General features: G+C 45.4%; 1 protein-coding gene across 2 annotated transcripts in view; it reads left to right on the forward strand.

The window, feature by feature from the left end:
* Positions 1-26,970, forward strand: part of POLD1 (DNA polymerase delta 1, catalytic subunit) — a 493,173-nt gene that overhangs the window by 203,742 nt on the left and 262,461 nt on the right. For both annotated transcript variants that reach the window (XM_078655207.1, XM_078655208.1), the window contains exon 21: positions 14,418-14,570. In XM_078655207.1, coding sequence (XP_078511333.1) covers positions 14,418-14,570 — 153 coding nt within the window. The remainder of the gene's footprint in view (positions 1-14,417; positions 14,571-26,970) is intronic.

The following is a 26,970-nucleotide window of genomic DNA, read 5'->3' on the forward strand; positions in this document are numbered from 1 at the left end:
TTCCCCAATGTTTTTTCAGCTTGAACAATGCTATTCCTTCAATGTTGGGCTACATAGTTTGATAGATATAATAATAATAATAATCCACATTTGTATAGCGCACAATCACCCGTTAGGGTCTCTAGGCGCTGGGGGCCGTCGGGAAGATTAAGCAAGCTATTGCCCAGAGTCGCATGGTGCTGGGCTAACCTGCCGCCGGAGCCGGGGATCGAACCTTGATCCCCAGCGTTCAGCGTCAGCCGCCCTGGCGCCACACCTCTCCCACAGATATGAAACCTCAATGTGTCCTCCAGAGCTATAGTTGTATCTGGATCTGCCTAATGCTCCCCCTTGTATTCTTAAAGGTAATGGACTTGCAGTCAGCGGGGGAGGGGGATCAATTCAGATAGATTATTAATCTAAGATCCAGATATTATCCATATGCCCTTCAATTTCACAATTAAGGCTTACCAGCAGGATCATCACAGTGCTTTCAAACTAGAACACCCTATTTTGGCCAAAGTTGAAAGCCACTGGTCTTGCATCCTTCTACTTCTAGAGCCTTTAGGTAGAGTCTTGAGCAACACAGCCATTTAATAGCTGAGCTGACCTTCCACATAGTTAAAGGATATATTTTAGTGCACATTGTAGTTTCGAAATATAATATAAAGTGGGTAGATTTGAAAAATGATGATGGACCCTTCAAGTGTTGGTACACTAGGTTGACACATATTTGACTGTTAGGCGCCATATGGAGCACCTGGAATAATGTTAAAGACCTGATAGGTTTTCTGGAATCCCACCAAATAAGGCCTTAGATTATAATTCTGTAGATCCTCTGGCAGTGCAGGTTTAGCCAACCTATCATCAGGACAAAAAGCATTCAGTGGACTGTATTAGGCAACGATCAGTCCTGTTAAACTCACAGTAGTGTTTCTTATTAGTGGACTCCAAACCTCATTTCACAATGAAGAGGCTCACTCCTCAAGAACTCACACTAGAAATATATATTTATGATTTTATTAAATGAAACACCTATCCTAGTGTACACAATATTTATAGAGATTATTATAAAAACCAACAATATTGGCTAAAACAGAAAAGTAACAAATACTGCAACTTAACAGTAATAATTTGATATTGCTCTGTGTTAGTTCTATAATCCTTCCCTTTCTTTAACAAAGCTATTCTTAGTACCAAAAGGAGCCTGTGAGTTTTTTTAGATGGGCCTGCTTTCACCTGTGTAACATAGTGGAACAATACAGTACATAGACAGCAGTAGCTGCTGTCTTTCAGTAGCTATGGTATCTCCAGGCCGGCTGATAAGCTAGTCTAAAGACTTGATGTGCTTTCCTTTAGAAAGTAGTTGTTTGTTGCTCTCCACTACATAGCCCTCAGCCTGCTGCCCAGCAATGACAATTCCTCTTTACCCTAATGTTCTGTAACAGCTTATGTACTCAAAATTAGACTTTGAAGAATGTTATTGAAGCAAATCAGTCAATATAGAAACTCTTGTCCTTTCACCTGCTTGTATTCCCATGAGACCTTGCTGTTTCAGAAAAATAACTAGAAAATCAAAATATCAGATTCTACTAAAACATTAAACAACATATCTGGGCAAGCTTAAGTATCACACTGCAGTGAAACATTTATTAACCATTTTTTAATATTGTGCATTGATGAAAATATGAAATACAATGGGGAAATTGGAAAAATATGAATATTATATCAGACCTTACTGTCCCTAGATCAGAGTATTTGCCTCTAAAGCTTGGTGTTCAATATATTTAAAGTTAGTCTGATTTAGAAAATAGTAGACTCCAACCACTTGTGTGCTTTACCACCACATGGCTTACACCCCAGTAACAAAGACTATAGCCTTATTCCCCTTTCTTTGGGAACCTTATTTTGTATGCCTTAGGTGCATTTTGTGAGCTACCTATGCTCTTAATATACCTCTTAGCACCACAACTTCATCTTTTCTCTGCATCTTAAGTCCATATGGGCGATCTTGGTACCACAGGCAGGCAGACTCTTTGGCCTCTGTAACTTTCGTTTTGGTCTTTTACTCTGTGGGACACGTGGATTTTCTCCTACTCATCTTTGTGTTCCTATTGGTTTGGGTCTGGGTTGCTATCCATCTCCTCCTTATGGTGTATTAATTTTCCTTAATGACCTTGTCAGGGCTTGAAAAATTAAAGAAGGCGAGCAGTTTTCTGATAGATACATCTGCCGTGTGGATTCCTCACCTTGTGAATATCCCCTTGCGTCAGCAACATTCGGAAATTCTTTTGTAGCTTCGCGCCGACGTGGATCCGGACGTCACAGAGGCACGGCATCGCACGCGACCTCGCTGACGTCACCGGCGCCTATAACAGCCCCACGCAGGCGTGATGACATCAGTTCCCTTTTTTCCGCGTCGTCGACGCTAACGGTTTTCAGGGATCGTGTAGTAGCTTACAGTAACTTTGTTACTATTTCTTCGTATTTGTGTCTTTCTTCATTCTCTTCGAGATGTCGTCGAAGAAGACGGGATTTAAAGCCTGCGGTGAATGTGGCAAGACCATGTCAATCACCGACCCCCACGAATGTTGTGTCTGGTGTTTGAGCTCCGACCATGATGTCGAGGACTGTTCCTGCTGCAAAAAGATGACTCCAAAAGCCTTAAGAGAGAGGGAGACAAAGCTCCTCATGGCGAAACTCAAGAGCAAGAAAGCTAAGAAGTCATCGAAATCTCGATCTCGCCGGTCGAGGTCTCGTTCGAGGTCTCACTCGGAGTCATCGTCAGCTCACGCTTCGAAGTCTTCGAAGAAGAAGCACAGGAGGAAGTCCCATGAATCACGTCATCACTCTGGGAAGGACTCTAGCTCGAAACAGAAGTCCCAGATCAAACTCGTGAGTAAAGAAGTGGAGGTGTCGGAGTCGGAGCATGAAGAGGCTTTACATCCGGTTTCACCCGAACCTCAGGAACAGGTCCATTCTCCGATTCCATCCAATCCTTCTGGTCAGGAGGATGAAGGTGAGGAGCAGGGGGCTGGTGGAACCGAAGTTCCGGCACCCGATGGTTCATCGACTCCGGTTCCGGCGCCCGAAGAAGAGGTCGACGTCGTATCGACTCCGCCTCCCCGGGAACAACCGAGAGGTCTATATCCTGAGTTTCCGACTCCAGGTCAGGATCCTTCCCAGTTCCTGAACGCCATGTATGGTGTATATTCAAGGGCAATGTTCCCGTCTGGTGCACCTGTTGGTCCCACGGGTCCTATGGCCTTTAACTTAGGGGTTCCGCAGGCTTATGCCCCTGCACCCTTCATGCCCTTTATGCCGGCTCTACCGCCGCATTGGCATTTTCCGACACCACCGGTGTCGTCGACGCCGAAGCGCACGACGCCGGCTCCATCGACGCCGATCCCATCGACGCCGATACCCGTGACTCCGAGGCAAGACTCTGTCCGACCTCGTGTCGAGAAGCCTCGTCCGACGTCGGGTTCGACGCCGGCGGCGACCCCGTCGGAGTCGGTACCGAATCCTTTGACTTCGGTTGTGAAAGAAAGGTCTCGGAGAAAGGCCCAGAGACTTCTGGAAGAGGAGAAATATGGGTATTCTGATACTGAGGAAGGAGAGTTACAGGATTCTGAGGATCCCTTTGATGACTTATGTGAGGCCAGTGGTCTTGAGCTATCACCTGAATGGGAATTGGCTTCTGTATCGAATGCTCCATCTAAGGATGTGGTGCCTTACCACACTGTCATTAAGAAGGCAGCGAGTTTACTAAACATAACTCTACCTACAGCTGATTATAAGCCCAATATTTTAACTGAGGTGCTTCATTCACCCTCATCTGTGATCGAGCCTATGTTACCATTCAACGAGGCGTTGTCTGAACCTGTCTGAGGTCTGGAAAAAACCCTTATCTGCTCCAGCGGTTTCTAGAACGGTGGCGAGAAGGTATAGAGCTGCACCGGAGGATCCTGCATTTTTAACAACGCATCCTCTTCCTGAGAGTTTGGTAGTGCAGGCTGCCTGCTCTAAAAAATCTGCTGGAGCATTTCCACAGGTTCCTGGAGACAAGGAATCCAGGAAACAGGACCAAAATGCAAAGAAGGTTTTTTCATCAGCCAGTATGGCATTGAAATCTACCAATGCTACGTGTTTGATGGGGAGATATATCCATGCCTTGATGGACTCTGTCAAGCAACTTATTCCAAAGGTTCCTGAGGAGGACAGGAAGGATTTTCAGGAAGTAAACTCGGACACCCAAGCAGCTGCGAGACAGGTCATCCAGAGTGGTTTGGACACTGCAGACTCGGTGGCAAGAGTCATGGGTTCCTCTGTGGCTACTAGGAGGGCTGCTTGGCTCAAATTGTCAGAGTTTTCTGCTGATGTCCAGTCTGCGTTAATGGACTTACCTTTCGATGGTTCAGGTCTGTTTGGAAAAAAAGCTGATACTGCCTTGGAGCGCTTTAAGGACAGTAGGGCCACTGCAAAATCTTTGGGCCTTCAGTCCAGGGGTACTACCGGAAGACGCTTCAGAGGATTTGGCCGATCTTCCTTTCGATCTTACAGATCATTCCAGCAGCAGCAGCCTCAGCAGCAGCAGAACACGCTGTACAAGTCGTACAGAGGCAGACAAAGACCCCGTCCTAGAGGTCGTCAAGCTTCCTCCTCCTCCTCCTCCTCCTCTCCTTCCCAACCCCCGGCCAACGCAGCAAAGCAGCCCTAGATCCGCCATTCCGGATCATGTGGGCCCAGTAGGGGGTCGGCTTACTCATTTTCTACAAGATTGGGAATTTATAACATCGGATCTTTGGGTTCTCAATCTTGTAGAGAATGGGTATGCTCTTCCTTTCCAGGAATTCCCTCCCAATTACCCTCCTTGCCAAGGTTATTGTTCGGAAGACCACCTGCTTCTCTTGCAGGAAGAAGTCCTGGCATTATTCCGAAAGGGTGCAATAGAGGTGGTTCCAGAACAGGAAAGGGGTCAGGGGTGCTACTCCCGGTATTTCCTGATCCCCAAGAAAGATGGCAGACTTCGGCCAATCCTGGACCTCAGGATTTTGAACCTTTACCTGAAGCAGGAAAAGTTCAAAATGCTCACTCTTGCACAGGTTCTTCAAGCGCTGTTGGAAGAGGACTGGATGGTGTCGATCGACTTGCAAGATGCGTATTTTCATATTCCCATCTTGAAGTCGCACAGAAAGTATCTCCGTTTCACGGTTGGGTCACAGCACTACCAGTTTGTGGTCCTTCCGTTTGGCCTTACTACTGCACCTCGAGTCTTCACCAAGGTGATGGCAGTGGTGGCAGCTCATCTCAGGAGAACGGGGATTCATGTATTTCCGTATCTAGACGACTGGCTGATCAAAGCGGAGTCGCCAGAGAAGGTGCTCCATCATCTGCAGGAGACAACTCAGTTGTTGCACAGGTTGGGTTTTTCGATAAATGTACCCAAGTCTCACCTGGTGCCCTCACAGCGCAACCTGTTCATAGGTGCGGTACTGGACACAACCGTATGTCGTGCATTCCCTCCCCCTCAAAGGATTTGCGACATACGGGAGATGATTCCTTTATTTTACAATGGAGCGGTCGTTCCAGTCCTGAAGGTCCTTCGCCTGCTAGGTCTGATGGCTTCATGCATTCTGTTGGTCAACCATGCACGCTGGCACATGAGGGCACTCCAGTGGTGCCTCCGCAGGCAGTGGTATCAGCACAACGGAGATCTCAGGGAGTCAGTGAGGATCTCCAGAGAAGCTGCAGCGGATCTGTCTTGGTGGAGCGTGGAAGGCAATCTGTCACAAGGAAAGCCTTTTCAACTTCCTCCATCGATGGCCACAGTGATAACGGATGCTTCCACTCTCGGGTGGGGTGCTCATCTGGGAGACCTGGAGGTCAAGGGTCTTTGGTCTCCAGAAGAAAGGTTGCTTCACATCAACCTTCTGGAATTGCGGGCGATACGTTTGGCGCTCAAAGCCTTCCTCCCTTCCCTTTGCGGTCAGTCGGTTCAGGTCCTGACGGACAACACGACCGCGATGTGGTACATCAACAAGCAGGGAGGAGTGGGGTCGCAGTGTCTCTGCAGAGAGGCTCTGCGTCTCTGGTCCTGGGTTCAGGACCATCAGATTTGTCTGATGGCAAATCATCTGGCCGGGGTTCTGAACGTTCGTGCAGACAGTCTCAGTCGGCAGTTCTCTGCCGATCACGAGTGGAGGCTTCACCCGGAGGTGGTTCACGACATCTTTCAGATGTGGGGGTCACCTCGGGTGGACCTGTTCGCCACTCACGAGAATGCTCATTGCCTGTCATTCTGCAGTCTCCAGTATCCGATGCAAGGAGCCTTGGGAGATGCGTTTCAGTTGAGTTGGGACTCGAAACTCCTTTACGCGTTTCCTCCCATACCCTTGATTCCTCGGGTTCTGAGGAAAATTCGCCAAGACCGGGCCCAAGTCATATTGATCGCCCCGGATTGGCCAAGAAGGGTGTGGTACTCAGACCTTCTCCACCTCTCCTCTCACCCGCCGCTCCGTCTCCCTCACAGGGCAGATCTCCTCTCTCAGATGGAGGGGCAGGTTCTACACCCCCACCTCCAGACCTTACACCTTAATGCCTGGAGATTGAGCGGGGCAACCTGATTTCTTTTTCTCTCCCTCACGATGTGGTGGATGTCATTTTGTCAGCCAGGCGTGACTCCACTAGGTCCATCTATTCTTATAGGTGGTCTAAATTTGTTGTTTGGTGCAGGGAGAAATCTATAGACCCTTTGAGGTCCCATTCATCTGATGTGCTCCAGTTTGCCCTTTCCCTGGCCCAGCAGGGGCTTGCTGTTGCCACGGTGAAGGGTTATCTTTCTGCGCTGTCGGCGTTTATCTGTATGCCTGACCAGCCTTCTCTTTTTAAGTCTCCCATTGTTTTAAGGTTTTTGAAGGGCCTTACTAATAGGTTCCCTCCTACACCTTTGTTGTGCCTCAGTGGGATTTGAACCTAGTTTTGACATTTTTAATGGGTGCTCCCTTTGAGCCTCTTCACAAGTGTCCCATGAGGCTTCTGACTTTGAAAACGGTTTTTCTCGTTGCAATCACCTCGGCAAGGAGGGTAAGTGAGCTTCAAGCTCTTAGTTCCAAGCCCCCATTCCTGACCATTCATGCTGAACGAATGGTTCTTAGGACCAGGGCTGCTTTTCTGCCTAAGGAGGTGACTCCTTTCCACCTTGGTCAATCCATTACCCTTCCTACCTTTTATCCTCCCCCTCACCCTTCCAAGGAGGAGGAGAGATTACACCGTCTTGACCCCAAGAGGGCGGTGTCTTTTTACTTGGACAGGACTAAAGACTGTCGAGTGGACGACCAGCTCTTCATTGGCTTTGCTGGCTGCAAGAAAGGAAGAGCGGTCCATAAGAGGACTCTGTCGAGGTGGATCGTGCTCTGCATTAAGATCTGCTACTCTTTGGCTGGTAAGGACCCTCCAGAGGGTATTAGAGCACATTCGACTAGAGCAAAGTCTGCAACATCTGCTTTGTCTAGAGGTGTTCCTGTTGAGGACATTTGCAGAGCCGCGACTTGGGCCTCCCTCCACACTTTCGCGAAGCACTACTGCTTGGATACCGAGGTGAGGAGGGACGGCCACTTCGCGCGCTCTGTCCTCCAAGATTTCCTGGTATAGCAGAGTGGACACCCTCCTCCGGGAGTGGGGACTGCTGTGGGATTCTATTCACAAGGTGAGGAATCCACACGGCAGATGTATCTATCAGAAGAACAAGTTACTTACCTTCGGTAACGCTTTTTCTGGTAGATACTATATCTGCCTGTGGATTCCTCACTGACCCACCCGCCTCCCCGTTGTCCACTCTTCTATGCCAGAGTTTCTATGATGTGTTATTTTATTGTCATGGAAATGTTTATTTCAAATGTTTTTATTGCATTTGCTTCACACTGTGTGTGTTACCTTGGTTTCTGTACTACGTATACTGTGTATATTTCTGTTATCATCGGTCCGTCCGTGTGCCTCGAGGGCACGGGAAAAAAGGGCGGAACTGATGTCATCACGCCGGCGTGGGGCTGTAATAGGCGCCGGTGACGTCAGCGAGGTCGCGTGCGATGCCGTGCCTCTGTGACGTCCGGATCCACGTCGGCGCGAAGCTACAAAAGAATTTCCGAATGTTGCTGACGCAAGGGGATATTCACAAGGTGAGGAATCCACAGGCAGATATAGTATCTACCAGAAAAAGCGTTACCGAAGGTAAGTAACTTGTTCTTTAGGTCCTACTCGCCCTTTCTGGCGAGTAGGAAGCCAAACTAGCTTTTGTGCTCTGTCACTGAAAACGGAGCAGATGTGACAAGATAACAAGATTTAAAGGCATTTTTATTGCTCATAAAGTGAATGAGCAATAAAGATGCCTTTAAATCTTGTTATCTTGTCACATTTGCTCAGCTTTCAGAGACAGAGGTCAAGTAGGTTGCAGTTAGGTCGAGGAGATTTCTTAAGGTACTAGACCTGCAGGACTAGTACGATTTTGGGGATTTTTTGAGTCCTGCTTGTGGTATCTGCATCTTTTTGTCGTATTAGTTTGAATTGCGCCTGGGTCCCACTTTCCTGTGTAAGCCCTTATTCTATGTTATTGTGCTCTTCATTCTGTTTATCTTTAGTAGTCTGGTATTCTTGGGATGAACGTCATGACAACGCGGGCTTTTACACCGCGCTGCCATTACGACGCATCCATTACAACGCAGTCGTTACAACGACTTGCGCTGAAGGCGCTGGTTTTTGGAATATTATGATTTTCTATTCCAACTCCAGCCTACGCAACAGTAGGGAAGGTGTTGAAATAGTAAATCTACTATTCCTTAGTCTCTAGCGCCATCCAGCGCAAGTCGTTGTAACGACTTGCGTTGTAATGGCAGTGTCGTAATGGCAGCGCGGTGTAAAGCCCGCGTTGTCATGGCTGTCTCCCGTTTTCTTGTATCTGTCTTTACCCTTTAGGTGTTCTTACCTACCTAATTGGGTTACAGCCACCCCTGTTGCTTCCTGCAGTGGGGGTTAATATATAACTGCCATCGTACCCGTGGGGTAGCTGTTGTGTTCGCTGTTCTTATCAGTCCTGTTCCCCATGTTTGGATCCCTGTCTAGTATCCTTATTTCACAGGAGGCTATGTTTCCCTTTCTTTCCTCCCTCCACTCCCGCCATTGTGGCATCATTTTTCTATGGGAGAGGTTCCTTTATTAGCCCCCCCCCCCCCCCCCCCTGCCCCCACCTCCCTCCCATTTGGTGGGCGTATTTCATTACTTTTTATTTGGGCATATCCTATCTTCTCTCAGGTTTCCATGGAGTGTTAGTCAGGTTTCTTACCTGTCTCCCATGCTTGCACGGGTTGGACAATGTGTGATTGTAAAAAGAAACTATCTGTTGCCCTTAGTTTATGCCAGCCCTTTTTTTTCACCCTTGGCGGTCGTCTTCTGCCTCATCATCTTCTCCTTCATGTTGGACTTTCCACATCCTGTTTATTCTTTGCTTAACCTTTTACCAACTGCTGGCATCCTTCCTAAGTTGGTGGCGTTGCTTGGACGATCTTCCTTGTTTCCTGTACTGGGAAATGTCTACCACTTCCTACTCTTAAGTGGCATTGCGTTGCTATTTTCCAGCTTGTCTGTTTGTCACCACCTCAGTTACTGTTGTATCTTCTTCTTTTACAACGGTAGGTTGCATCATCTCTGTCTTTCCTTGGTTACCCCCTGTTCTTAGTGTCTTTCCTTCCTCCACTTCTCGTCCTCCTGCTCACTAGCGGAGGACGTTGGGTTACCTTCAAAGGAGTGGATATACTTTTGCTGTACCCTGTATAATTTGTGGGTCTATAGGAATATCTATTTTTATGGGCATTCTTAGCCTTCCATAAAGTTATCTTGGATGTATATGTCTATGCATGTAACTATCTCTCGACCATTCTTCTTGTTTTTCTAGCCATGCTCTTCAGCGTTCGTTGCTCTCTCTCCTCTTTCTCCATCATACTTGATTGGAGGTTCCTTTTTGGGTTTTTTTTAAATCTGTTTCTCAGGATTGTTCCCTCGACGATCGTGAGTACTCTTGTTCATACTTTGTGTTAATTGCAGCTGAGCACGCTATATATACTTCTTCCATTTGCCTTTGAGCCTAGACTTTACGGACTATTGTCCTTGGTCCTTTACATTCCCCAATCTTAAGTTGCATCCCTTTTGGGGTTATCTCTTTTACTGATTCTATACCTTATTTTTCACGGTTTTATAGCTTTCTACTCCCTGTGGACTTCCCATAGTCCTTCTTTTGATCAGTGCTTTTGGTGAGCCTCTTGCTTCACCTACCATTTTGTGAATAATTTGGTCTCTTCTATCTTTTGGACTGACTTCTCCTGTTGGGGCTCTTTTCTGAGTTCAATTTGCAGCCCCTCGCAGAGCAGGGAGGATGGGTGGGTCGATAAGGAATCTGCGTCTAGATCCGGTCTCTACTAGATAAGGCGTTTCCGAAGGTAAGTAACTTGTTCATTACGAAGGGAACACCTTCCTCATTAAAGATTTCTTTCAGCCAAAGTGTAGTTGCTCTAGTGGTAATCTCCCTCATGAAATTGAAAATTAACCACTTAGAATGTACATCAATTACTACCATTGCATACTAGCATTCATTCCTCAATTCATGCATGGGCCCAATAAAACCCAAGCTCAATGTGTGCCAGGGTTTACCAGGATCAAATAGGTGACCTATGTCAGATTGCGCTCCCACCTTTAACCTCTTATCACCCTCCTTGCATATGCCGCACTTCTCCACCCATCTATCTACTTGTTTATCTATACTGGGCCACCAGCAATCAGATGCTATCTCTTTGTTCCATTCTTCCATTGTGATCACGTGTGTACCTCCAACCTCAATCACATCCTGCACCGATGCTACAGGCAACCTCATTCGCCTTGGCCAGTACTGCAGGTCCATTCACTTCGCACCAGTCCAACGACAACCAAGACAAGTAGTCAGCCTGACAATTCCTCAATCCTTGGATGTGCTCCAGTGTGCAACAATACTCCTGGAGTCTAGCCAATCGTACCAATCCCTTACCAGCCCCCTATGGAAGCATCACCTTTACCAGAGACTTGTGATCTGTAGGTAAAACAAACTTCGCTCCTCTGAGATAGGTTCTAAAATACTCTGCTTTCCATGCCAAAACTTCACATTCAATAGCCGGGTAGTTTCTCTAGGAGGTGGTCAAGGTTCTGGAGGCGAAGGCTACAGTTTTTTCATGTTTAATATGGACTTTTAATAGCACCGTCTGTGGCACTAGGGTCCTTGTTAAGAACATATTTTAACTTGGTGTCAAATATCGATACCGGCATTACAAATCTAATTTTGTATCAATTCAAAACACTTTTGTTGTTGTTGCCCCAAAGTAGAAATGGTTCCCTTCTTAAGTAATTATCTCTGACACACTGTTTTGTTCAAAATATTTTCCACTAACTTGGCATTATATTCAGTGAGGCCAAGGAAAGATCTCAACATGTCTTTATCTGTGGGCGATGGAGACAATTTAATGGCATTCAATAAATTCTCTTTCGGTTTATACCATTCGCAGTAATGCTGTATCCTAAATAATCTACTTGTTCACTAAGAACTTGCACTTCTCACGGCAGAGAGTCAAACCTGCATCCTTCACCCGAAGTAACGCTTGTCTGAGGACCATGTTAGGTTGATTGATTGAATAGCCAAAAATGAAAATATCGGCTTGGAAGTAGAAGATGCTATGCATGCCCTTGAACAGTTCGTTTATCATCCTTTGAAATACGCTAGCTGAAGCTGCCTAATATGAATCAAAAGACATGCGTGTGAATTGAAACATGCCCTCCATGGTAATGAAAGCTGTCAGTGGTTTTGACTCCTTGTGTAATTTAATCTGATGGTAAGCATTCTTTAAATCCAGTTTAGAAAAATACCTAACTCCCAACAAAGCCAATATTAATTTGTATATGTGTGAACTGCTACAATCTGGTTGAGAGATTTAAGGTCGACACAAAAGCTATACTGTCCAATCAGGTTTTTCAGTGATTAAAACCGGGGACATCCAACTGGATGTTTCAACTGGTTCCGTCACACCACTTAACAACATCTAGTCTAATTTCTTCTTATCCGCAGCACAAGCAACTAATGGGATTCTTATCAATTTGTGTTGAATTGGTATAATATCAGGCTTCAATACAATCTTGTGAACCTATCCCTTCAAATGACCCATTCCTTCCTGAAAAACATCTTGTGCCTCACTTAAAATGTCTGATAATGATGTGTTCTCAATCAACTGGTTGGATGCTCTGGGATTTATAGTGATATTGAGGTCATACTGATGTATCCGACCCAAAATAGGCGGACCATCCTCAGCTACATACACTTTTCCCTTAATCTCTCATTAAATCTTATTGTAGACTCCATGTACCCTACCAAATCAATGGTTTCCTCTTGCTGTCTCCCAGGATTTCATTCCTTAGGCAAGGCAACAGGACTGTTCCTGACCAATGTTTGGCAAACAGTTCCCTGGACATAATTGTACACATTGTAGCGGAGTCCGTCATAAGTTCTATGGTTTTCCCATTGATCTCGAATTCCGCGTTGGGTCTACATTCCCCACACAAAGAATATGATCTTCACACACACCTATGTCATGCATTCCTCATCTACAGTGGCTACTCTTGGTTTGCTCCCCTGTTTGCCAACAATAGGAAAGTGGCCTTTATGACCAAACTTCCTACAATCCTTATTGACTGCTATGCTCTTGCAATAGTCTGCGGTATGAAAATTGCTCCCACACCTATAGCACAATTTGTTATGTTGTTTGGGCTTCCCTATAGTAGTGCTAAACTTAAGTATCACACCCACATCAGACTCCCCTCTAGCTAGACTGGAAATCTCCCCACAGCTTGTGTCTTTCTTTTGCATTTCTTTCATGCATAGTTTCAACTGCTCCACCACTTTGGCAATGTCTATGGCATCTTTCAGGGATGGATTCTTTGCAGCCCATAGTCACTCTTGGATTGTTTTACTCTTACAAAGGACATTTATTTGGTCATGAATTAATTAATCAGTCATTTCCCCAAACGTATATTGCATCAACAATTCCACTCAGTTTGTAAATGAATTCTCATTTTGAGTTTGTGTAAAATGTATACCTGGTCATGACTAGATTCATCTCTTTAGCAAATCTGCGTTTGAGGCTTTTTTTGGCTTTCATATACACATTCTCAATTGGGTCCCCATTTGGTTCATTTGCTAATGGCAAATACCTAAATACATGTTGATCCTCCTTACCAAGCTTGTTCAAAAGTAACGCTTTCTTTCTAGCAGCACTAAATTCCTGACCATCTATGCTTCAATATATGTCGCAAATATCTTTATCCAATCCTCCCATACCACTGATAAAGGACCATGTTGCATAAAAAAAAAGGGAGGAGTAATAATGGAATTTTTAAACTGCATGATGGAACAATGTGAATAATTAGGGCCTGTGCAGTGTGCAAATACTTTGTACAAATCAACCCTGAAGTGTAAAAAATACAGCAAATGTTCTTTAAAGTCAAAAGATGCGCATATCACCGGTGTGTAGTTACAAAGAATATTGATAAATGACACGCAGTAAAAGTTGGTGTGACTATTACGTTATGCAACTCCCCTACGTTCACAGGATCTCTCAAAGCCAGTTGTGTGAGTTCTAAGCAAGTGCTGGCTCTGTTAAGCCTTGCTTCCCTGGCTCGCGAGTGCTGTTGGTCAGCTTGCACTTCCTTCAAATTAAAGCCTTTCACCCATTAAAAAAAAAAAAATCAAAAGACAATACCAGAGAGGGTATGATCCTCCCACTAGCATTGGGACATGTGAAATTAAGACGCCCTGAGCTCAAAACCGATTTGTTGCTGAGGAAGAAGGGTTGCAGCCGATCACCTGGCTCAAAGCTACCTTGGGCAGTTGTAAGTGCAGACTGGCTCCTCGTCGCCAAATCTTGCACCCTGGCAATGGAGACACAACGAGCAGAGGTGAATTAAGTTGGTTTATTTCAAAAGACTCACCCTATAACTTGAGTGTAACTATCCCGCAGCCAGGCATACTCCCCTCTGACATTTCTGGACAGATAGCTTCACATCTAGGACTCAGCACGGGTAAACCCCACTTTCCTAGTTCTACATGACACATTCTCAGTACATAGCTTACCAGTGTATAACATATACTCCCCCTTTACAACATATTTATGAACAGAATGTAAATACTTATACAATGAGAAGGGATATACTCGAATGACATAGATTAGGGTACTGGTCTGACAAAACCTAACCTCCAAGCACCACTGATAACCCGGGCTCCAGCCTAGTTTTGCATCTGTGCCTTTATCCAATTCCCATTGTAATCTGCCCTTTGCACAAAATAACAAGACAGGACTGCTCTTTCTGTATTTCAGAGACCCTTCTGGTGCCGTGGAACATGCTAAGGAAGTAATCTCCGACCTCCTCTGTAATCGGATTGATATCTCACAATTGGTGATCACCAAGGAATTGACAAGGACTGCAGACGAGTATGCTGGAAAGCAGGCACATGTGGAACTAGCAGAGAGGTAGGACAAGCAGTTACATGTCTTGGTACTCAGGTGTCAAGGCGCAGTTCTCCCTGCTCCCATGCCGCAGCCACATTTTACCCCTCTGCATTTATTTTTCTGTCTTAATAGATTGACTTGTACCATGGACCCAAAGAGATGTGACTTTCTCAAGGAAATGAACAATATTGCACACTTATCAAAACTATGAAGGAAAGGACAAAGGCTCCCCATAGATTTGTGGAGTTGAACCTAGTCTGGCGTAGCACTGTAGGTCTAGAAGCCATTCACAGATTAGCTTTGCTTCCCTCTTTTAAAGAGAACACCATTGTTATTTCAAATGAAAATGAATCTGTCTATAAAAATTAAAATATACTCTCTCTAGGAACCCTGATAGCCACCTGTCTAAAAAACACCTAGGGTAGTACTAGAGCTGTGAGTGATGTTCCCACACATTAAGCTTTGATGACTGGTATCATCAGTGAACTGGCCTCACTCGCAAAGAAAAGAGAAAAAGTAAAACAATCTCCTCAGTGTTGATCAAAAAAGATTGGGATTTATTGCTTGAAAGGAGCTGACATTAACAACTTGATGAGGAATTTTTGTAATCCAAGGAAAAATATGCAGGTACAGGCCAAAAATGAAACATATACAGACCAGAGAGCTGTTTTACATGCCATATGCCAGCAGATATGTTAAAGGTGATGTTCTAGAGACTGATGATCTTCCAACTCAATAAAAAATAATCAACACCTTCCTTCTTTAGGGACATTTAGTTGATGATCTGAAGATTGACCAGGCTCCCGCTCCTAAAAAAATAAAAAAAATCACCCACCTAACTTAGACTACATAAAATCTGCCTACTCTATCACAAGCCTTTTTCTGGACAAGATAATTGAAAGATATGTTGGCAAACAATTTGTCACAGATTCACCCTTCTGGGTCTTTACCATTCCGTCTCTGACCAGCCACAGTACGGAAATGCTTATTTCCGCCAACCATTTACAGAATGTCCTCCATACCCTGACCACTCTCATGGAAAGGTATATGCGCAATTGTAACATTGTGTTCGCTGTGAACTTTCAGTTTGTATGCTGTTTGATGAGCATGTTTAATAAAAAAAAGACTAATTAAAAAATGTTTTAAGAAAAACATATACAGAATGTCGCTTTCACAAGCAGAAAGTTTTCTTCCCAAGGTGCCGGATGTATCATGAGTGTCACCCTGCCACGACTCGTAGTCGATGTTTTATGTCTGTAGGATAGTAGTTGCTCTAGGGAAGCTACTTAAATGGCAAATAGCCAGGTTTTAAGAAGAGGGCAAGTAGACTTGAGAATGCTGTACGGACTCCTTTCTGTCACAGAAGGTAGGAGAACTCTCTTTGGAGTCCAATTAAAAACACCAAATAAAAGACGTCAGATTCTGTAGAGGATTTAGTCCTTCATCTGAAAAAAAGAACAGGAGGCCACCTTCTCCCCACCATGGTAGTGAGTTGGAACCTGTTTTTGAGTTGTTTGGAAAGCTGCTACAGGAGTGGGCATCAAGTTCAGCCTCACGTGATGGGGTGATACTTGTTTACGGAGCCTACCATATGGATTTCTTGAATTTTTTTAAGTTGAGCATCTATTTCATGGCAACTCAGATGGCAAAGCAGTTTGCCAGTGCGGCTCGCGCCGCATTGTCCACTTGCTCAGCAACAACTCACAGATTTGCTTTTAATGGAAGTCTTTCAGGAGCCTGTGGTGTTGGAACTGTGGCTGGTGCTGGGAGAAGACAGGGTGGGATAAGAGAATTTATTTTTGACATTGGTACACTGATGTGATCTAATGGTACCCTTAATTTGATGAAGTAAACTAGAGCTCCCAAGCAGAGTTTGAAACGAAACTGCTGGTGAAGGTTGGTAATTTTTTGTCATCGTTCAGGCCAGTGTGATATTGGTGATTGTTTATTTTGAATAGGCAAGACACACTTATGATGAGCAAGAAGATCATGAAGATGTATCTCATGATCATAGCAAAACATTGCAAAATCTGCTGGGTGCCATGTGAACGGACAGTGTAGTAAATACGGTAGTTCCAGTTATGCCAAAAGTTATTTAAAAATTACTACATCGCTTTGCTGATAAAGGTATCTCCTATTCTGGGGTGAGAGCCACCAACAACCCAGGAAACTGATGGGCATAACAAGGTCACAAACGTGTACAATGGTCCTTGTGATGGGACACCTTTTTCCTGTTTGCTCTAGCTTCAAAGGTCTTATGTCTGAGATATTGAAGAAGCCAGCTTCAGTGTCTAGTATTTCTGGATCTATGTTAAGACAGGGCAGTGGTTTGAGGAGTGGTGCTTTTTTAGTTTAACATTATTACCTTGCTGCTGATTACAGGTTCGTGTAGCTAATTGCAGAAGAACTGAGGACAGTTTATTATCCTTCTTCTCACAGACGATTGTAAAAAGATTTATGGGAGATAGGTTTAAAGCTTTTCCCTCTATACAGCACCCTCCAGTGCCTTGGGAGCTCAACACCGTATTCAGCCAACTCATGCTACTTCTGTTTGAATCGCGTCAGAAAGAAGACTTGGAGAGTTGCAGTCTTTTACAGTAAAAGAACCTTTTCTCCAAATTGGTGCGAACAAGGTCATCCTTCAAACTAACCTACAAGCATTCACCTGAACAAGTTTGTCATTCTGTATTTGTTGTTTGATAATCCTACCCGTTAGTAGAAAAACCCATGCACTTGGTGGATGTTCACAGGTACATCATATTTTACATAGATAAAACAACACATTCCCTTATCTGACCAGCGGTTTGTAAACTTCTGTCACAACAAGGCGAATCGTCTAGTCCAGGGCAGAGTAAGGGCCCAATTCGCTAAGAGCATAGTGACAACCGCTGCACTCTTTGTTAGAGTATCTTTTCAACACATAGCCTCATGGAAGAGAAGGTACTTGTTCTCGAAGAACTACTATCGCGCTGTGAACGCAGCATCTGACAAAGCAGTGGGACAAGCAACCCTCCTTAAGCTATTTCAGTAAAGACAAGGCTGCTTCCCACTTTGGTATACTGTAATGCACCTCTTGCTATTCAGATTTGCGCGTGTGAATATATGAAAGATGAAGTTACCTGTAACCCCAGTGTTGGTATCTTTCAAATATTCACGGGACCATTCAAAGTCAGAGGCTCAGTTTCTATCATATACTCTTGTTGTTTGCAATGTAAACTATGGTGGCCTCTAGGGAGAGGCGGAGAGCTCAGCACCTCCTCCTCATTGACTGAAGTTTGCATTGGCGCAAATAAGGTGGATGTGCTACTAAACAAACTCTATTATTGAGGCCTATGGCCGTTTTAACACTGTTTACTGCTATTCAAGTTTACTGTGATTCCCAGTCTAAAGACTGGGCATGATTCAAGCATGTAAATATGTGAAAAATAAAAGTGCTTGAGAGCTGGAGCTACAAGTAAATAGTTAATTTTGTCTGTTGGTGTTGTCATTTATGCGTTTGGCATTGTCGCTGGTAAACAACATGAATTTAGTACTGGTACCTTGACAGCATGTAAAATGATTTCCTGGATGCTGGCCTATACAGAGATATTTAATATGTATAAGGAACCCAATATCCTTTTAAACGAACATTACCCAAGTTTCATAACTTTCTACAGACCCAATTTACATAACTTCCTTACTTAGTCAATGTTTGCCAAACTGTTTTAGATTACATACTTTCTCTTCTGGGGATCCTCATCAAAGTCATAAGCATTGAATAGTCTCGCCCTAGTGCAGGGACACGGGAGGGAAGGAGTGAGGGAGGGAGGGAGGGGGGAGGGGGTGAGAGAAAGAAAAAAAAACACAAATGGCCAGATTGCATTTACTTTTTTTTTTATAAGTTACATAAAAATTAAATGTATGTTATTAATAATAAACTGACCATAGGAAGCCTTACACAAACCTTTTTTAAAGCAAACATTGTCAGAAAAATCTTTCCTGAAACATTTGAAAATATTTTCACTTAATACTAGCCAGGACCCACAATACTGACAACTTTTTTCTCATGGAATATTTTTTATTTTCTGTCAAAACATGCCTTGACTTATTATGAAGTGCCCTTCCTGTGGGAAGAAGGCGGCTCAGACTGATCCCCACTCAGTCTGTATTGTCAACCTGTCCGAGTCCTACTGTCCTGACACCTGTTCTCACTGCCAGAAGTTATCCAGGCGCGTCCTCCAGGTCAGGGAGAAGATCAGGCTTCATGGACTTTAGGAGAGAGTATCATCTGGATCATCAAGAGGCCTAGGGGAACACCAGTCTTCCTCTAAAGAGCCCTCCTCTCGTCCCAAAGATCCCCACCGAGGTAGATTGCGAGAAAAGCATTTAAAAATGCGGTCCCAGTGAACGTTGAGAGGTATGATGTTGAGAGAAGTACCAGATATATTCACTGTCAATGTGAAAGTCACAGTCGGCTCATTGCTCGATGTCAGCACACACCCGACATTCGATGCTGAGATTTGAATCACCAGCGAGGAGACATCAATAGACATTGAGACACTCCTCAGCTCCGAGACAACCATCGCCGTCAAGGTTCCTCAATATCTCTCAACTGTCTACCGCCTACTGCGACTGTGCACCTACAAATGAAACATTTTCAAAAACGGTTACTCGCAGTGCAGAGAGATAGAATTCAAATCTTAAAAACAATGCAATGATCAATATTGCAGAATTATAAATCTGTGTACATTACTTCGTGAACTTTGAGCTCATTAGGCTCTTCAGTCTCCATTCTTAAGATATATTTTGAATAGCTTTCTCAAGGATTTTTACCCGTCTCCCCCTCTGGTTGTCTTGGGTATGCAGTCTATTGCACTGTATGTGAGAAGTCTGAGATCACTGGTATGGACACTCTTAAAACTTCCTTGCCGTGGTATACCCTTCAGTTTAATTTTTAATGTCCCTCAAGTACTGCAAAATGCATTTGAGCACTTGTAATTTGGTGCTGTCAATGTAAGTTTGTGTGCAAGGACAATGTAATGCATATACAGCATAGTCTGTCTTGCAATTCAAGACATGCAGGATTTGTATCTTTTCATTGAGCTTGGTGGTCAGCTCTGTAATGTTCCTGTCATGTACACAAGACTTGCATCTGCTGCCTTTGGTAAAGGCTTTTGTGGTTTCAACCAATGTAACTTTCATTTGTCACATTATTGTGTACCAGTTTGTCTTTGACAGATGGAGCTTTTCTGTATGTGATTAAAAGTTCCTTTCTTGCTTCCTTGCCAATAACTTGATAATCTTGAATATAGTGCCAGTGTTTGTATAGTGCTTTCCATATTACCTTGTGTTGGCTATTGTGTGTAGTAATGAACCTACAGACTTGTCCTTTGATATTTACAAATACTAGGCAGTTGGGGTATACCTGCTGCCTGCTACCAAATAGGTGTTTGGCCACATAACAAACTGGAAAAAGGAAATGCAATGTGTCCGCTAGCATAAGCAAGCTGATTGTTGGTGTCTCATCATTTTCTTTTGTTTCAGTTGGCGAATGTTTAGATATACATTTTCAAGTTATTTTGTTTACTACGCTTTCATACTAGTCTAGCAAAAACATTATAGCACATAAAGTAACAGTAGATGGTGTAGCACCCAGGATAATGTGCTGCATGGCAAAATACTTAAAAGGTCCTAAAAGTGCCACCTATTGGCTATGCCAATGCGTGTTGGGTTTGTGGGGCCTGACGCTGGAAAAGAACTAGCAACCTTTTACAAGTGACTATTTATCTTTAGGCGGCTGATAGTGTGTTCCCTGCATACCCTCTCGCCCTTACTCTTTCTAAGGTCTGTCTGTTATTGAATGCTTTGTCTGTGCTGCATATATGTTCTGCACGCATGAGCTCACTATATGATATGCTTTGCTTCAGGGGGAGAGGATGTGAACTGCTTTGATGAAGGGTGTTATTCCCCATTGTACATTTCCTGTGGTGTTACGTTTGGAATTGATGATCTGTAGTCTTGCAGTCTATGGTGGTATTGCTGTTGTGACTGGTAAATGCTAGGTTAAGGTTATTGATGTTGCTGTCGTTCACAAAGTAATTGGCTGAGCTCTTATCACCTCTATAAAACAAACAAATCATCAATATACCCTACCCACATGGTTCGATGTGGAGGAGACATTACTTTAATGGGTTAACACATGCAAACACCAGCACAGTAAAGCGCAGCTTGTTGGGGTCACACATGCTTCTTTATCCTGGGCCACACATAAGAAGTGTTCATGTAGACAGTAGCTGACCGGTCAGAAATCTCCCAGGCAAGGGATGTGTGTATGCCAGGACTACTGAAGTTGTTTGCCAGTAAGAAGTTCATCACTTTCATTAACACCCTTTATTTTAAATCCGTGTGCGCTCGGGTGTGCTTTAGTAGGCAGTTTTTTCAGATGTTCACATTTATTTCTGCATGCAAATGCACTCCGAAGAGCGCCTTGAGACGCTGCTCCTTTCCATGAGTAATTTGCAGTGTCCAGCATTGCTTACAGTGTTTTATTTAAAAGGGTGTGAAATCTAAACCTGGTTGACATGCATCGTAATGCTGGTGGATGGCCTAGGCCGCTGCTGGTTTGTGCCTGCAGTCATAGCCAGTGTATACCCTCAACAGATGGCAGTGATGGGTATGTCCTGGTTGCTCAGTGTTGTGCATGGCTCCTACAGATTCATGTTTTCAAACCGCAGACTCCACAGATCCTAGATTCTACAGATCGTAGGGGACCAAGCTTGAGACAACCAGGCATCCTCACAGGAGTCTAAAAGGGTCAGGCCTCTGACAGTCGACCAGCCTTTCAAGTTACATTGTCTGCTTTCCAACACAGCTATCTCTGTTTCACCCAGTCCTACAGGCTCATTTCAGAGGCAGCACTGCCCTCTCTTGCTGAGTTGACAAATGGCTGCTTTTGTGGAGCTAGATGTACGAAAGACCCTCTACTTGCAATTCAGTTCTTTGTACAGATACTTAGATTACAGTGTGTAACACATTTTTCTTCAGTCGGGCCGCTTATCTGAATTGTGGCACACGTACGAAACGAGAAGCGGTTTCTTACCTCTTCCAGGGCACCTGCCTCATGTTTGTTCTCCTGTCGTTAAAGGCCCAGCAACGTGTTTGCTTGTGAACTACTTCATCGGCTGAGATGAGATGGTGCTACATGAAGAACCACAGCATCCTTTGTGTGAAAAAAAGCTGCTTTAATGAAACTGGAGCATATCAAAAAAGTTCCTGGCATATGCTTTACAGACTAACAATCTAACTACATATCAAGTTAATCCTGTCCAAAATCCGGCCATAAAACAGCTCAACAATCATTCTCCTAAGTAAAGCTCTGCAACAATGCCTTCCATAAATCACACCGCATGACCAAAACCTTTCCAGACTGATTGTGCTTAAACTCATATTAACATCACAATCCCCCAACCCCACCACCCCTTTCGCTCCCTTGCGCTGGAATGCCCGACTAGTAGCAGGATCAACCAATGCTTGTAATCTACCATTAGAACCTACTAATCTGCCAGTTGGAAAAATCTTGTTTGAAGTTTTTCTGCCCTCCTCTAAATCCATAATTTCTCTTCCAACAATGCCGCCATAGTATCATGCAGTTCCATGATAGCGGTCCATGCCTGTAAAGGACAGGTGTACTTTGTCACCCCTGAAACAGTGTTAGTCCTCAAAGCGAATTTCATAGTATCTTACTCTACTGAACCCTTTCCTATAGAAATTCCTCCTCCTCTGCCATAACCCACACTTATCTTCCCTTAGGACCTGCCTACCCACTCATCTGCCTGTTTTTACCTTCTGCAACCTCCTTCCCTTCATCTACCTTGCTACCTCCCACCTCACTGGCCATTCAACCCAGAAATGCTGTGCATCAGGCCAGCCCATGATACATTGCTGTCAGGTAGCGTCCTGTGCCTAGTTTTAGCACATTACACAACCCAAAATAATAAACCCACATGAAAAGAATTGCATAGTAGCACTAATACATTTTGAGATATGCAGTAATTTAATCAAATCTCATTCAGCTTTGTCACTTTCCATGCTACCAATATGTTAAACTATTTGCCTTGCTGTCAATATGTACAGCTATTCGGCTGATAGTTAATAATCTCAGCATAGAGAGTGACTCAAAAGAAGCCAAATTCTCTTCCAGGGGATCCTCATCAATAGTCATAAGCATTAGAATATTCCCGCCCATGTGCGGGACCCCGGAAACACTATATTATATGTGCCCCACATATACATATACTCATATATATATAAATACATATATATATAACATGCAATAGCAGCCAGTAGAAAACAGAGCTGAAATATGCTGTGTAGAATTTCCACCATACATGTAATAATAAGCATTAGAAACATGAGATAAAACAACAAAAAGTTTGTTTTAGAAATTGTTTTAATGCTCAGAAAGCAGTAGAAATTCTCATAACTCACTGGAAGCATAGAAAGCTCCCAGGCTGCATTGCAAACACACAGTCTAAAAAGACTGAAAAGCTAACCTGTAGCTGCATAGCAATAAACTGACACCGTGCCTTTAAGGCACTCATGACCCCCAGTATCCCATCATGCCTCAGGGGTGACAGTTAGGTCAGTTGTTCTTTCCGGTTCCTTCAGTGAAGGACCCTGGTTACACAGCTCCACTGATTTTCCTGTTTTTTGACAGAAAATCTCTTCACTTTTGACAATTTTTTGTTCTTACTCGACAGTTAACATCTAGTCAAGTAAGATACTGTCTTTTTCAGTCAATTTGGTGAGCATTTTCTCCTGAAAATGCCTTCACTTTTTGACAAGTGCCCTTCTTGTGGCAACAAGAAGGCCAAGTCAGACAACCACGACGTCTGTATCCTGTGTCTGCCTGAGGAACATGATCCAGCCACCTGTCCTCATTGTGAACACCTGTCAGGAAGAACTTTAAAAGACAGGGAGAGGATTCGCATTTATGGCCTAGCTCATAGGTCATCAAGAGGAAGATCTCCGGTGAAGAAGGGCTCCAAGAAGACTCATTCAGCTTCCAGAAAGAAGTCTTCATACCCCTCACCCTCAGCGTCGGGCTCGGCGCTGAGAAAAGAACCACCGGTGGATCATTCATCGTCTAAACTACCGTCGACGGCGGGCTCGCCGTCGAAGAGAAGACCAGGTACGTCGACGACGTCGAAGGATCCAGTTCCATCGTCGAAATCTCCTCTGTCGGCGTCAACCGGGCGACGTCCGACGTCGAGGAAGGGAACTCCGCCGCCGTCAACCGGGCGACGGTCGGCGTCGAGACCCAAGACCCCCCCGCCGTCGTCAACCAGGCGACGACCGGCGTCGAGGGAGGTCACCCCTCCGCCGTCGTCATCCAGACGTCGACCGGCGTCGAGAAGTGTGACTCCTCCGCCGTCGTCGAAGAAGCGACGTTCGGCGTCGAGGACCAAGACCCCTCCGCCGTCGACAGGGAAGAGTCGATCGGCGTCGAGGATGCATTCTCCGTCGATGTCTCGTCAGCTCTCGGCGTCGATGGTGTCCAATACCCCTCCGCCGTCGTCGCATAGACATTCGACGTCGAGGCAGAAAACTCCGTCGACGGCTGATCATCACCGTTCGACGTCGAGAGAAAGTCCTCCGTCGACGATTGGACATCGTCCATCGACGTCGAGGCAGGGTGCTTCGTCGACGACAGGACATCGTCGTTCGACGTCGATACTTCCGTTGACGACTGGGCATCGTCGTTCGACTTCGAGAGAGAGGACTCCGTCGACGGCGGGTACTCGCCGTTCGACGTCGAGACATGGAACTCCGTCGGCGGCCGCTCATCGCCACTCGACGTCGAGAGACCACACATCCTCACATGGATCTAAAGCAAGATTGTTTGATCCGCCGACTCCCCGAAAGCACTCGACCACGAGGGAAGATCGCTCGACGTCGAGATGTTCAGATGTGGTGATGGTAACGGAGTCAGCTTCCCGTCATTCCACCTCAAGGTCTTCTGGCTCCTCAACTGCATCTTCGAAGTCCAGAAGTCCGGTACGCAAATCACCTGAGCGTCGGACGGATCCTCGTGCGGATAAAGTCAGACTGTCACCTAGGTGGTACAGATCTTTGGACCATTGGAGGGATTCTGGGGCTGCAAAGCGTATGCAAGACTATGCCAGCTCGCAGCACAGGTCCCCTCTTCAGGATCTGGTGGAGGAGATGGACAAGCATAGCCCTCCCAGGCGCAAATCTCCTGAAAGAACACCTTCTAGATCTCCCAGAAGGCCTCGATCTCCCAGAAAAGAACAAGAGGAGCGGGCCAGGTCTCGCTCTCCTAAACGAGTAGAACGGTCGAAACGTTCAAAAGAGAGGAGGCACAGTGTTCACCGTAGACGGCGGCGAACTCCGTCTACTTCATCTACCTCTTCTACCAGGTCTTCCAAGAGGGACTACTCCCCTACTTTGACGGACAGTCCTACGTCCCGATCCTCCCCAGTGGATGACATTGGCACGTATCTGGATGTCTTACAAAGAGGAGCTCAGAAGCTGAATATTGAAATGTCTGTCCCTCAAGTTACAACGACAGTCATTTTGAGACTTTGCACAAGAAAGCGATCTCCCGTCCTTTACTGCCATTGGTCCCGGGAATTATGGATACTGTCAATCAGGTATTCCTGACTCCGGCGACGATCAGAGCGGTGCCAGCCCGCATTCAGAAAAAATACAAACCGGCCTCCTCGGACCCGGCATTTGTAAAATCTGATCTTCCAGCGGACTCAGTGATTGTGGCAGCGGCGAAGAAGACCCACGCAGTTGCAGGTTCTTCTTCAGTCCCACCAGACAAAGACAGCAAGACCCAAGACTCCTGGGGTCGCAAAGTTTGCACGTCTGCTGCTTCGACTCTTAAAGTTTCTAGTGCGGCTGCGCTTCTGGGGCGATACGACAGAGCCTTGTGGGACTCTATGGAGAGGTTCAAGGCCAAGCTTCCTAAGGAAGACCAGCAGGATTTTGAGGAGACCGTGACTGAGGGATGTCTAGTGGCGAATCAGTCCATTAGCACGGCTGCGGCTGGTGCTGTCCTTGCAGCACATTCCTATTCGCATGGGGTTTGTGCCAGGAGGTCGGCATGGTTGCGCCTGACAGGCCTGAAGCCGGATGCTCAGCATCGCATACTGAATCTCCCCTTCTCTGGTTCCGCTCTCTTCGGGGAGCATGCTGACGAAGAAATGACCCGAATGAAAACGGAACTCGATACAGTGAAAGCGGTGGGCTTGGAGAAAAAGAAAGAGTTCAAGCGCCGCTTCAAGACCAACAGGGGGAGAGGGGCTCAACAGAGGGTTCAAACCCCTCAGTGGTCCCAAAATAAGAACCAAGGCAAACCCCAGTTTCGAGGCAAACCTGCCAGAGGTAGAGGAGGCCATCAACAAGCCTCTAACACCACAAGAGGAGGAAAGGCCTGAACAGTGGCTTCCTCTGACGCCGTTACCCACTCCAGTGGGAGGAAGTGCTTCACAACACCTGGCAGAGTGGGTCAGCATCACAAGGGATCAGTGGGTGCTGAATATACTGCGCAATGGATACAGGATACGTTTCCGTGCACCACCAAAGAGCATTCCTCCAAAGAGCGCTTACCCTCATCAACTAAGCTTGCTCCGAAGAGAGGTAAAAGTCCTACTACAAAAAAGAGCGATAGAGGAGGTTCCTCTCGCTCAAAGAGGAAAGGGAGTTTACTCCAGGTACTTTCTTGTCCCCAAAAAAGATCAGGAGGACAAGTTCAGACCAATACTCGATCTACGACTTCTAAACAAGGTCATCGTCAGAGAAAAGTTTCGCATGTTGGCACTTCACCAAATATGCCCACATCTTCAAGTCGGAGATTGGATGTGTTCGGTGGACCTACAAGATGCGTACTTTCACATCCCTATTGCTCTACAACATCGCAAGTACTTAAGGTTTGTCGTAGGGAACAAACACTATCAGTACACAGTGCTACCCTTCGGTCTCAAGTCCGCACCACGAGTCTTCACCAAATGCATGGCAGTGGTGGCGGCTTTTCTTCACAAGAAGGGGCTCTTCATCTACCCGTACCTGGACGACTGGCTCCTGAAAGGTCCATCTCCAGTGCAGGTAAAACACGATCTACATCTGTGTCTACTCCAGTTACACAGGCTCGGCCTTCATGTGAACCTGGAGAAGTCAGTCCAGCGGCCTACTCAATCAATCCACTACCTAGGCTCCGTTCTGGACACAAACGTGGGAAAAGCGTTTCCTTCGGTGGATAGACTTTTTTCCATGAGTCAGAAATGTGGAATTCTGCTACAATCTCGGCTTCCAACAGCCCGACAAGTTGCATCTCTGCTGGGTTCCATGGCATCCTGCATCTTTCTCATCCCGAACGCCAGGCTGAGAATGCGTCCTCTACAGCAGGCACTGGAGG

Source organism: Lissotriton helveticus, chromosome 7, assembly GCF_964261635.1.
Source record: "Lissotriton helveticus chromosome 7, aLisHel1.1, whole genome shotgun sequence".
Lineage (NCBI taxonomy): Eukaryota > Metazoa > Chordata > Amphibia > Caudata > Salamandridae > Lissotriton > Lissotriton helveticus.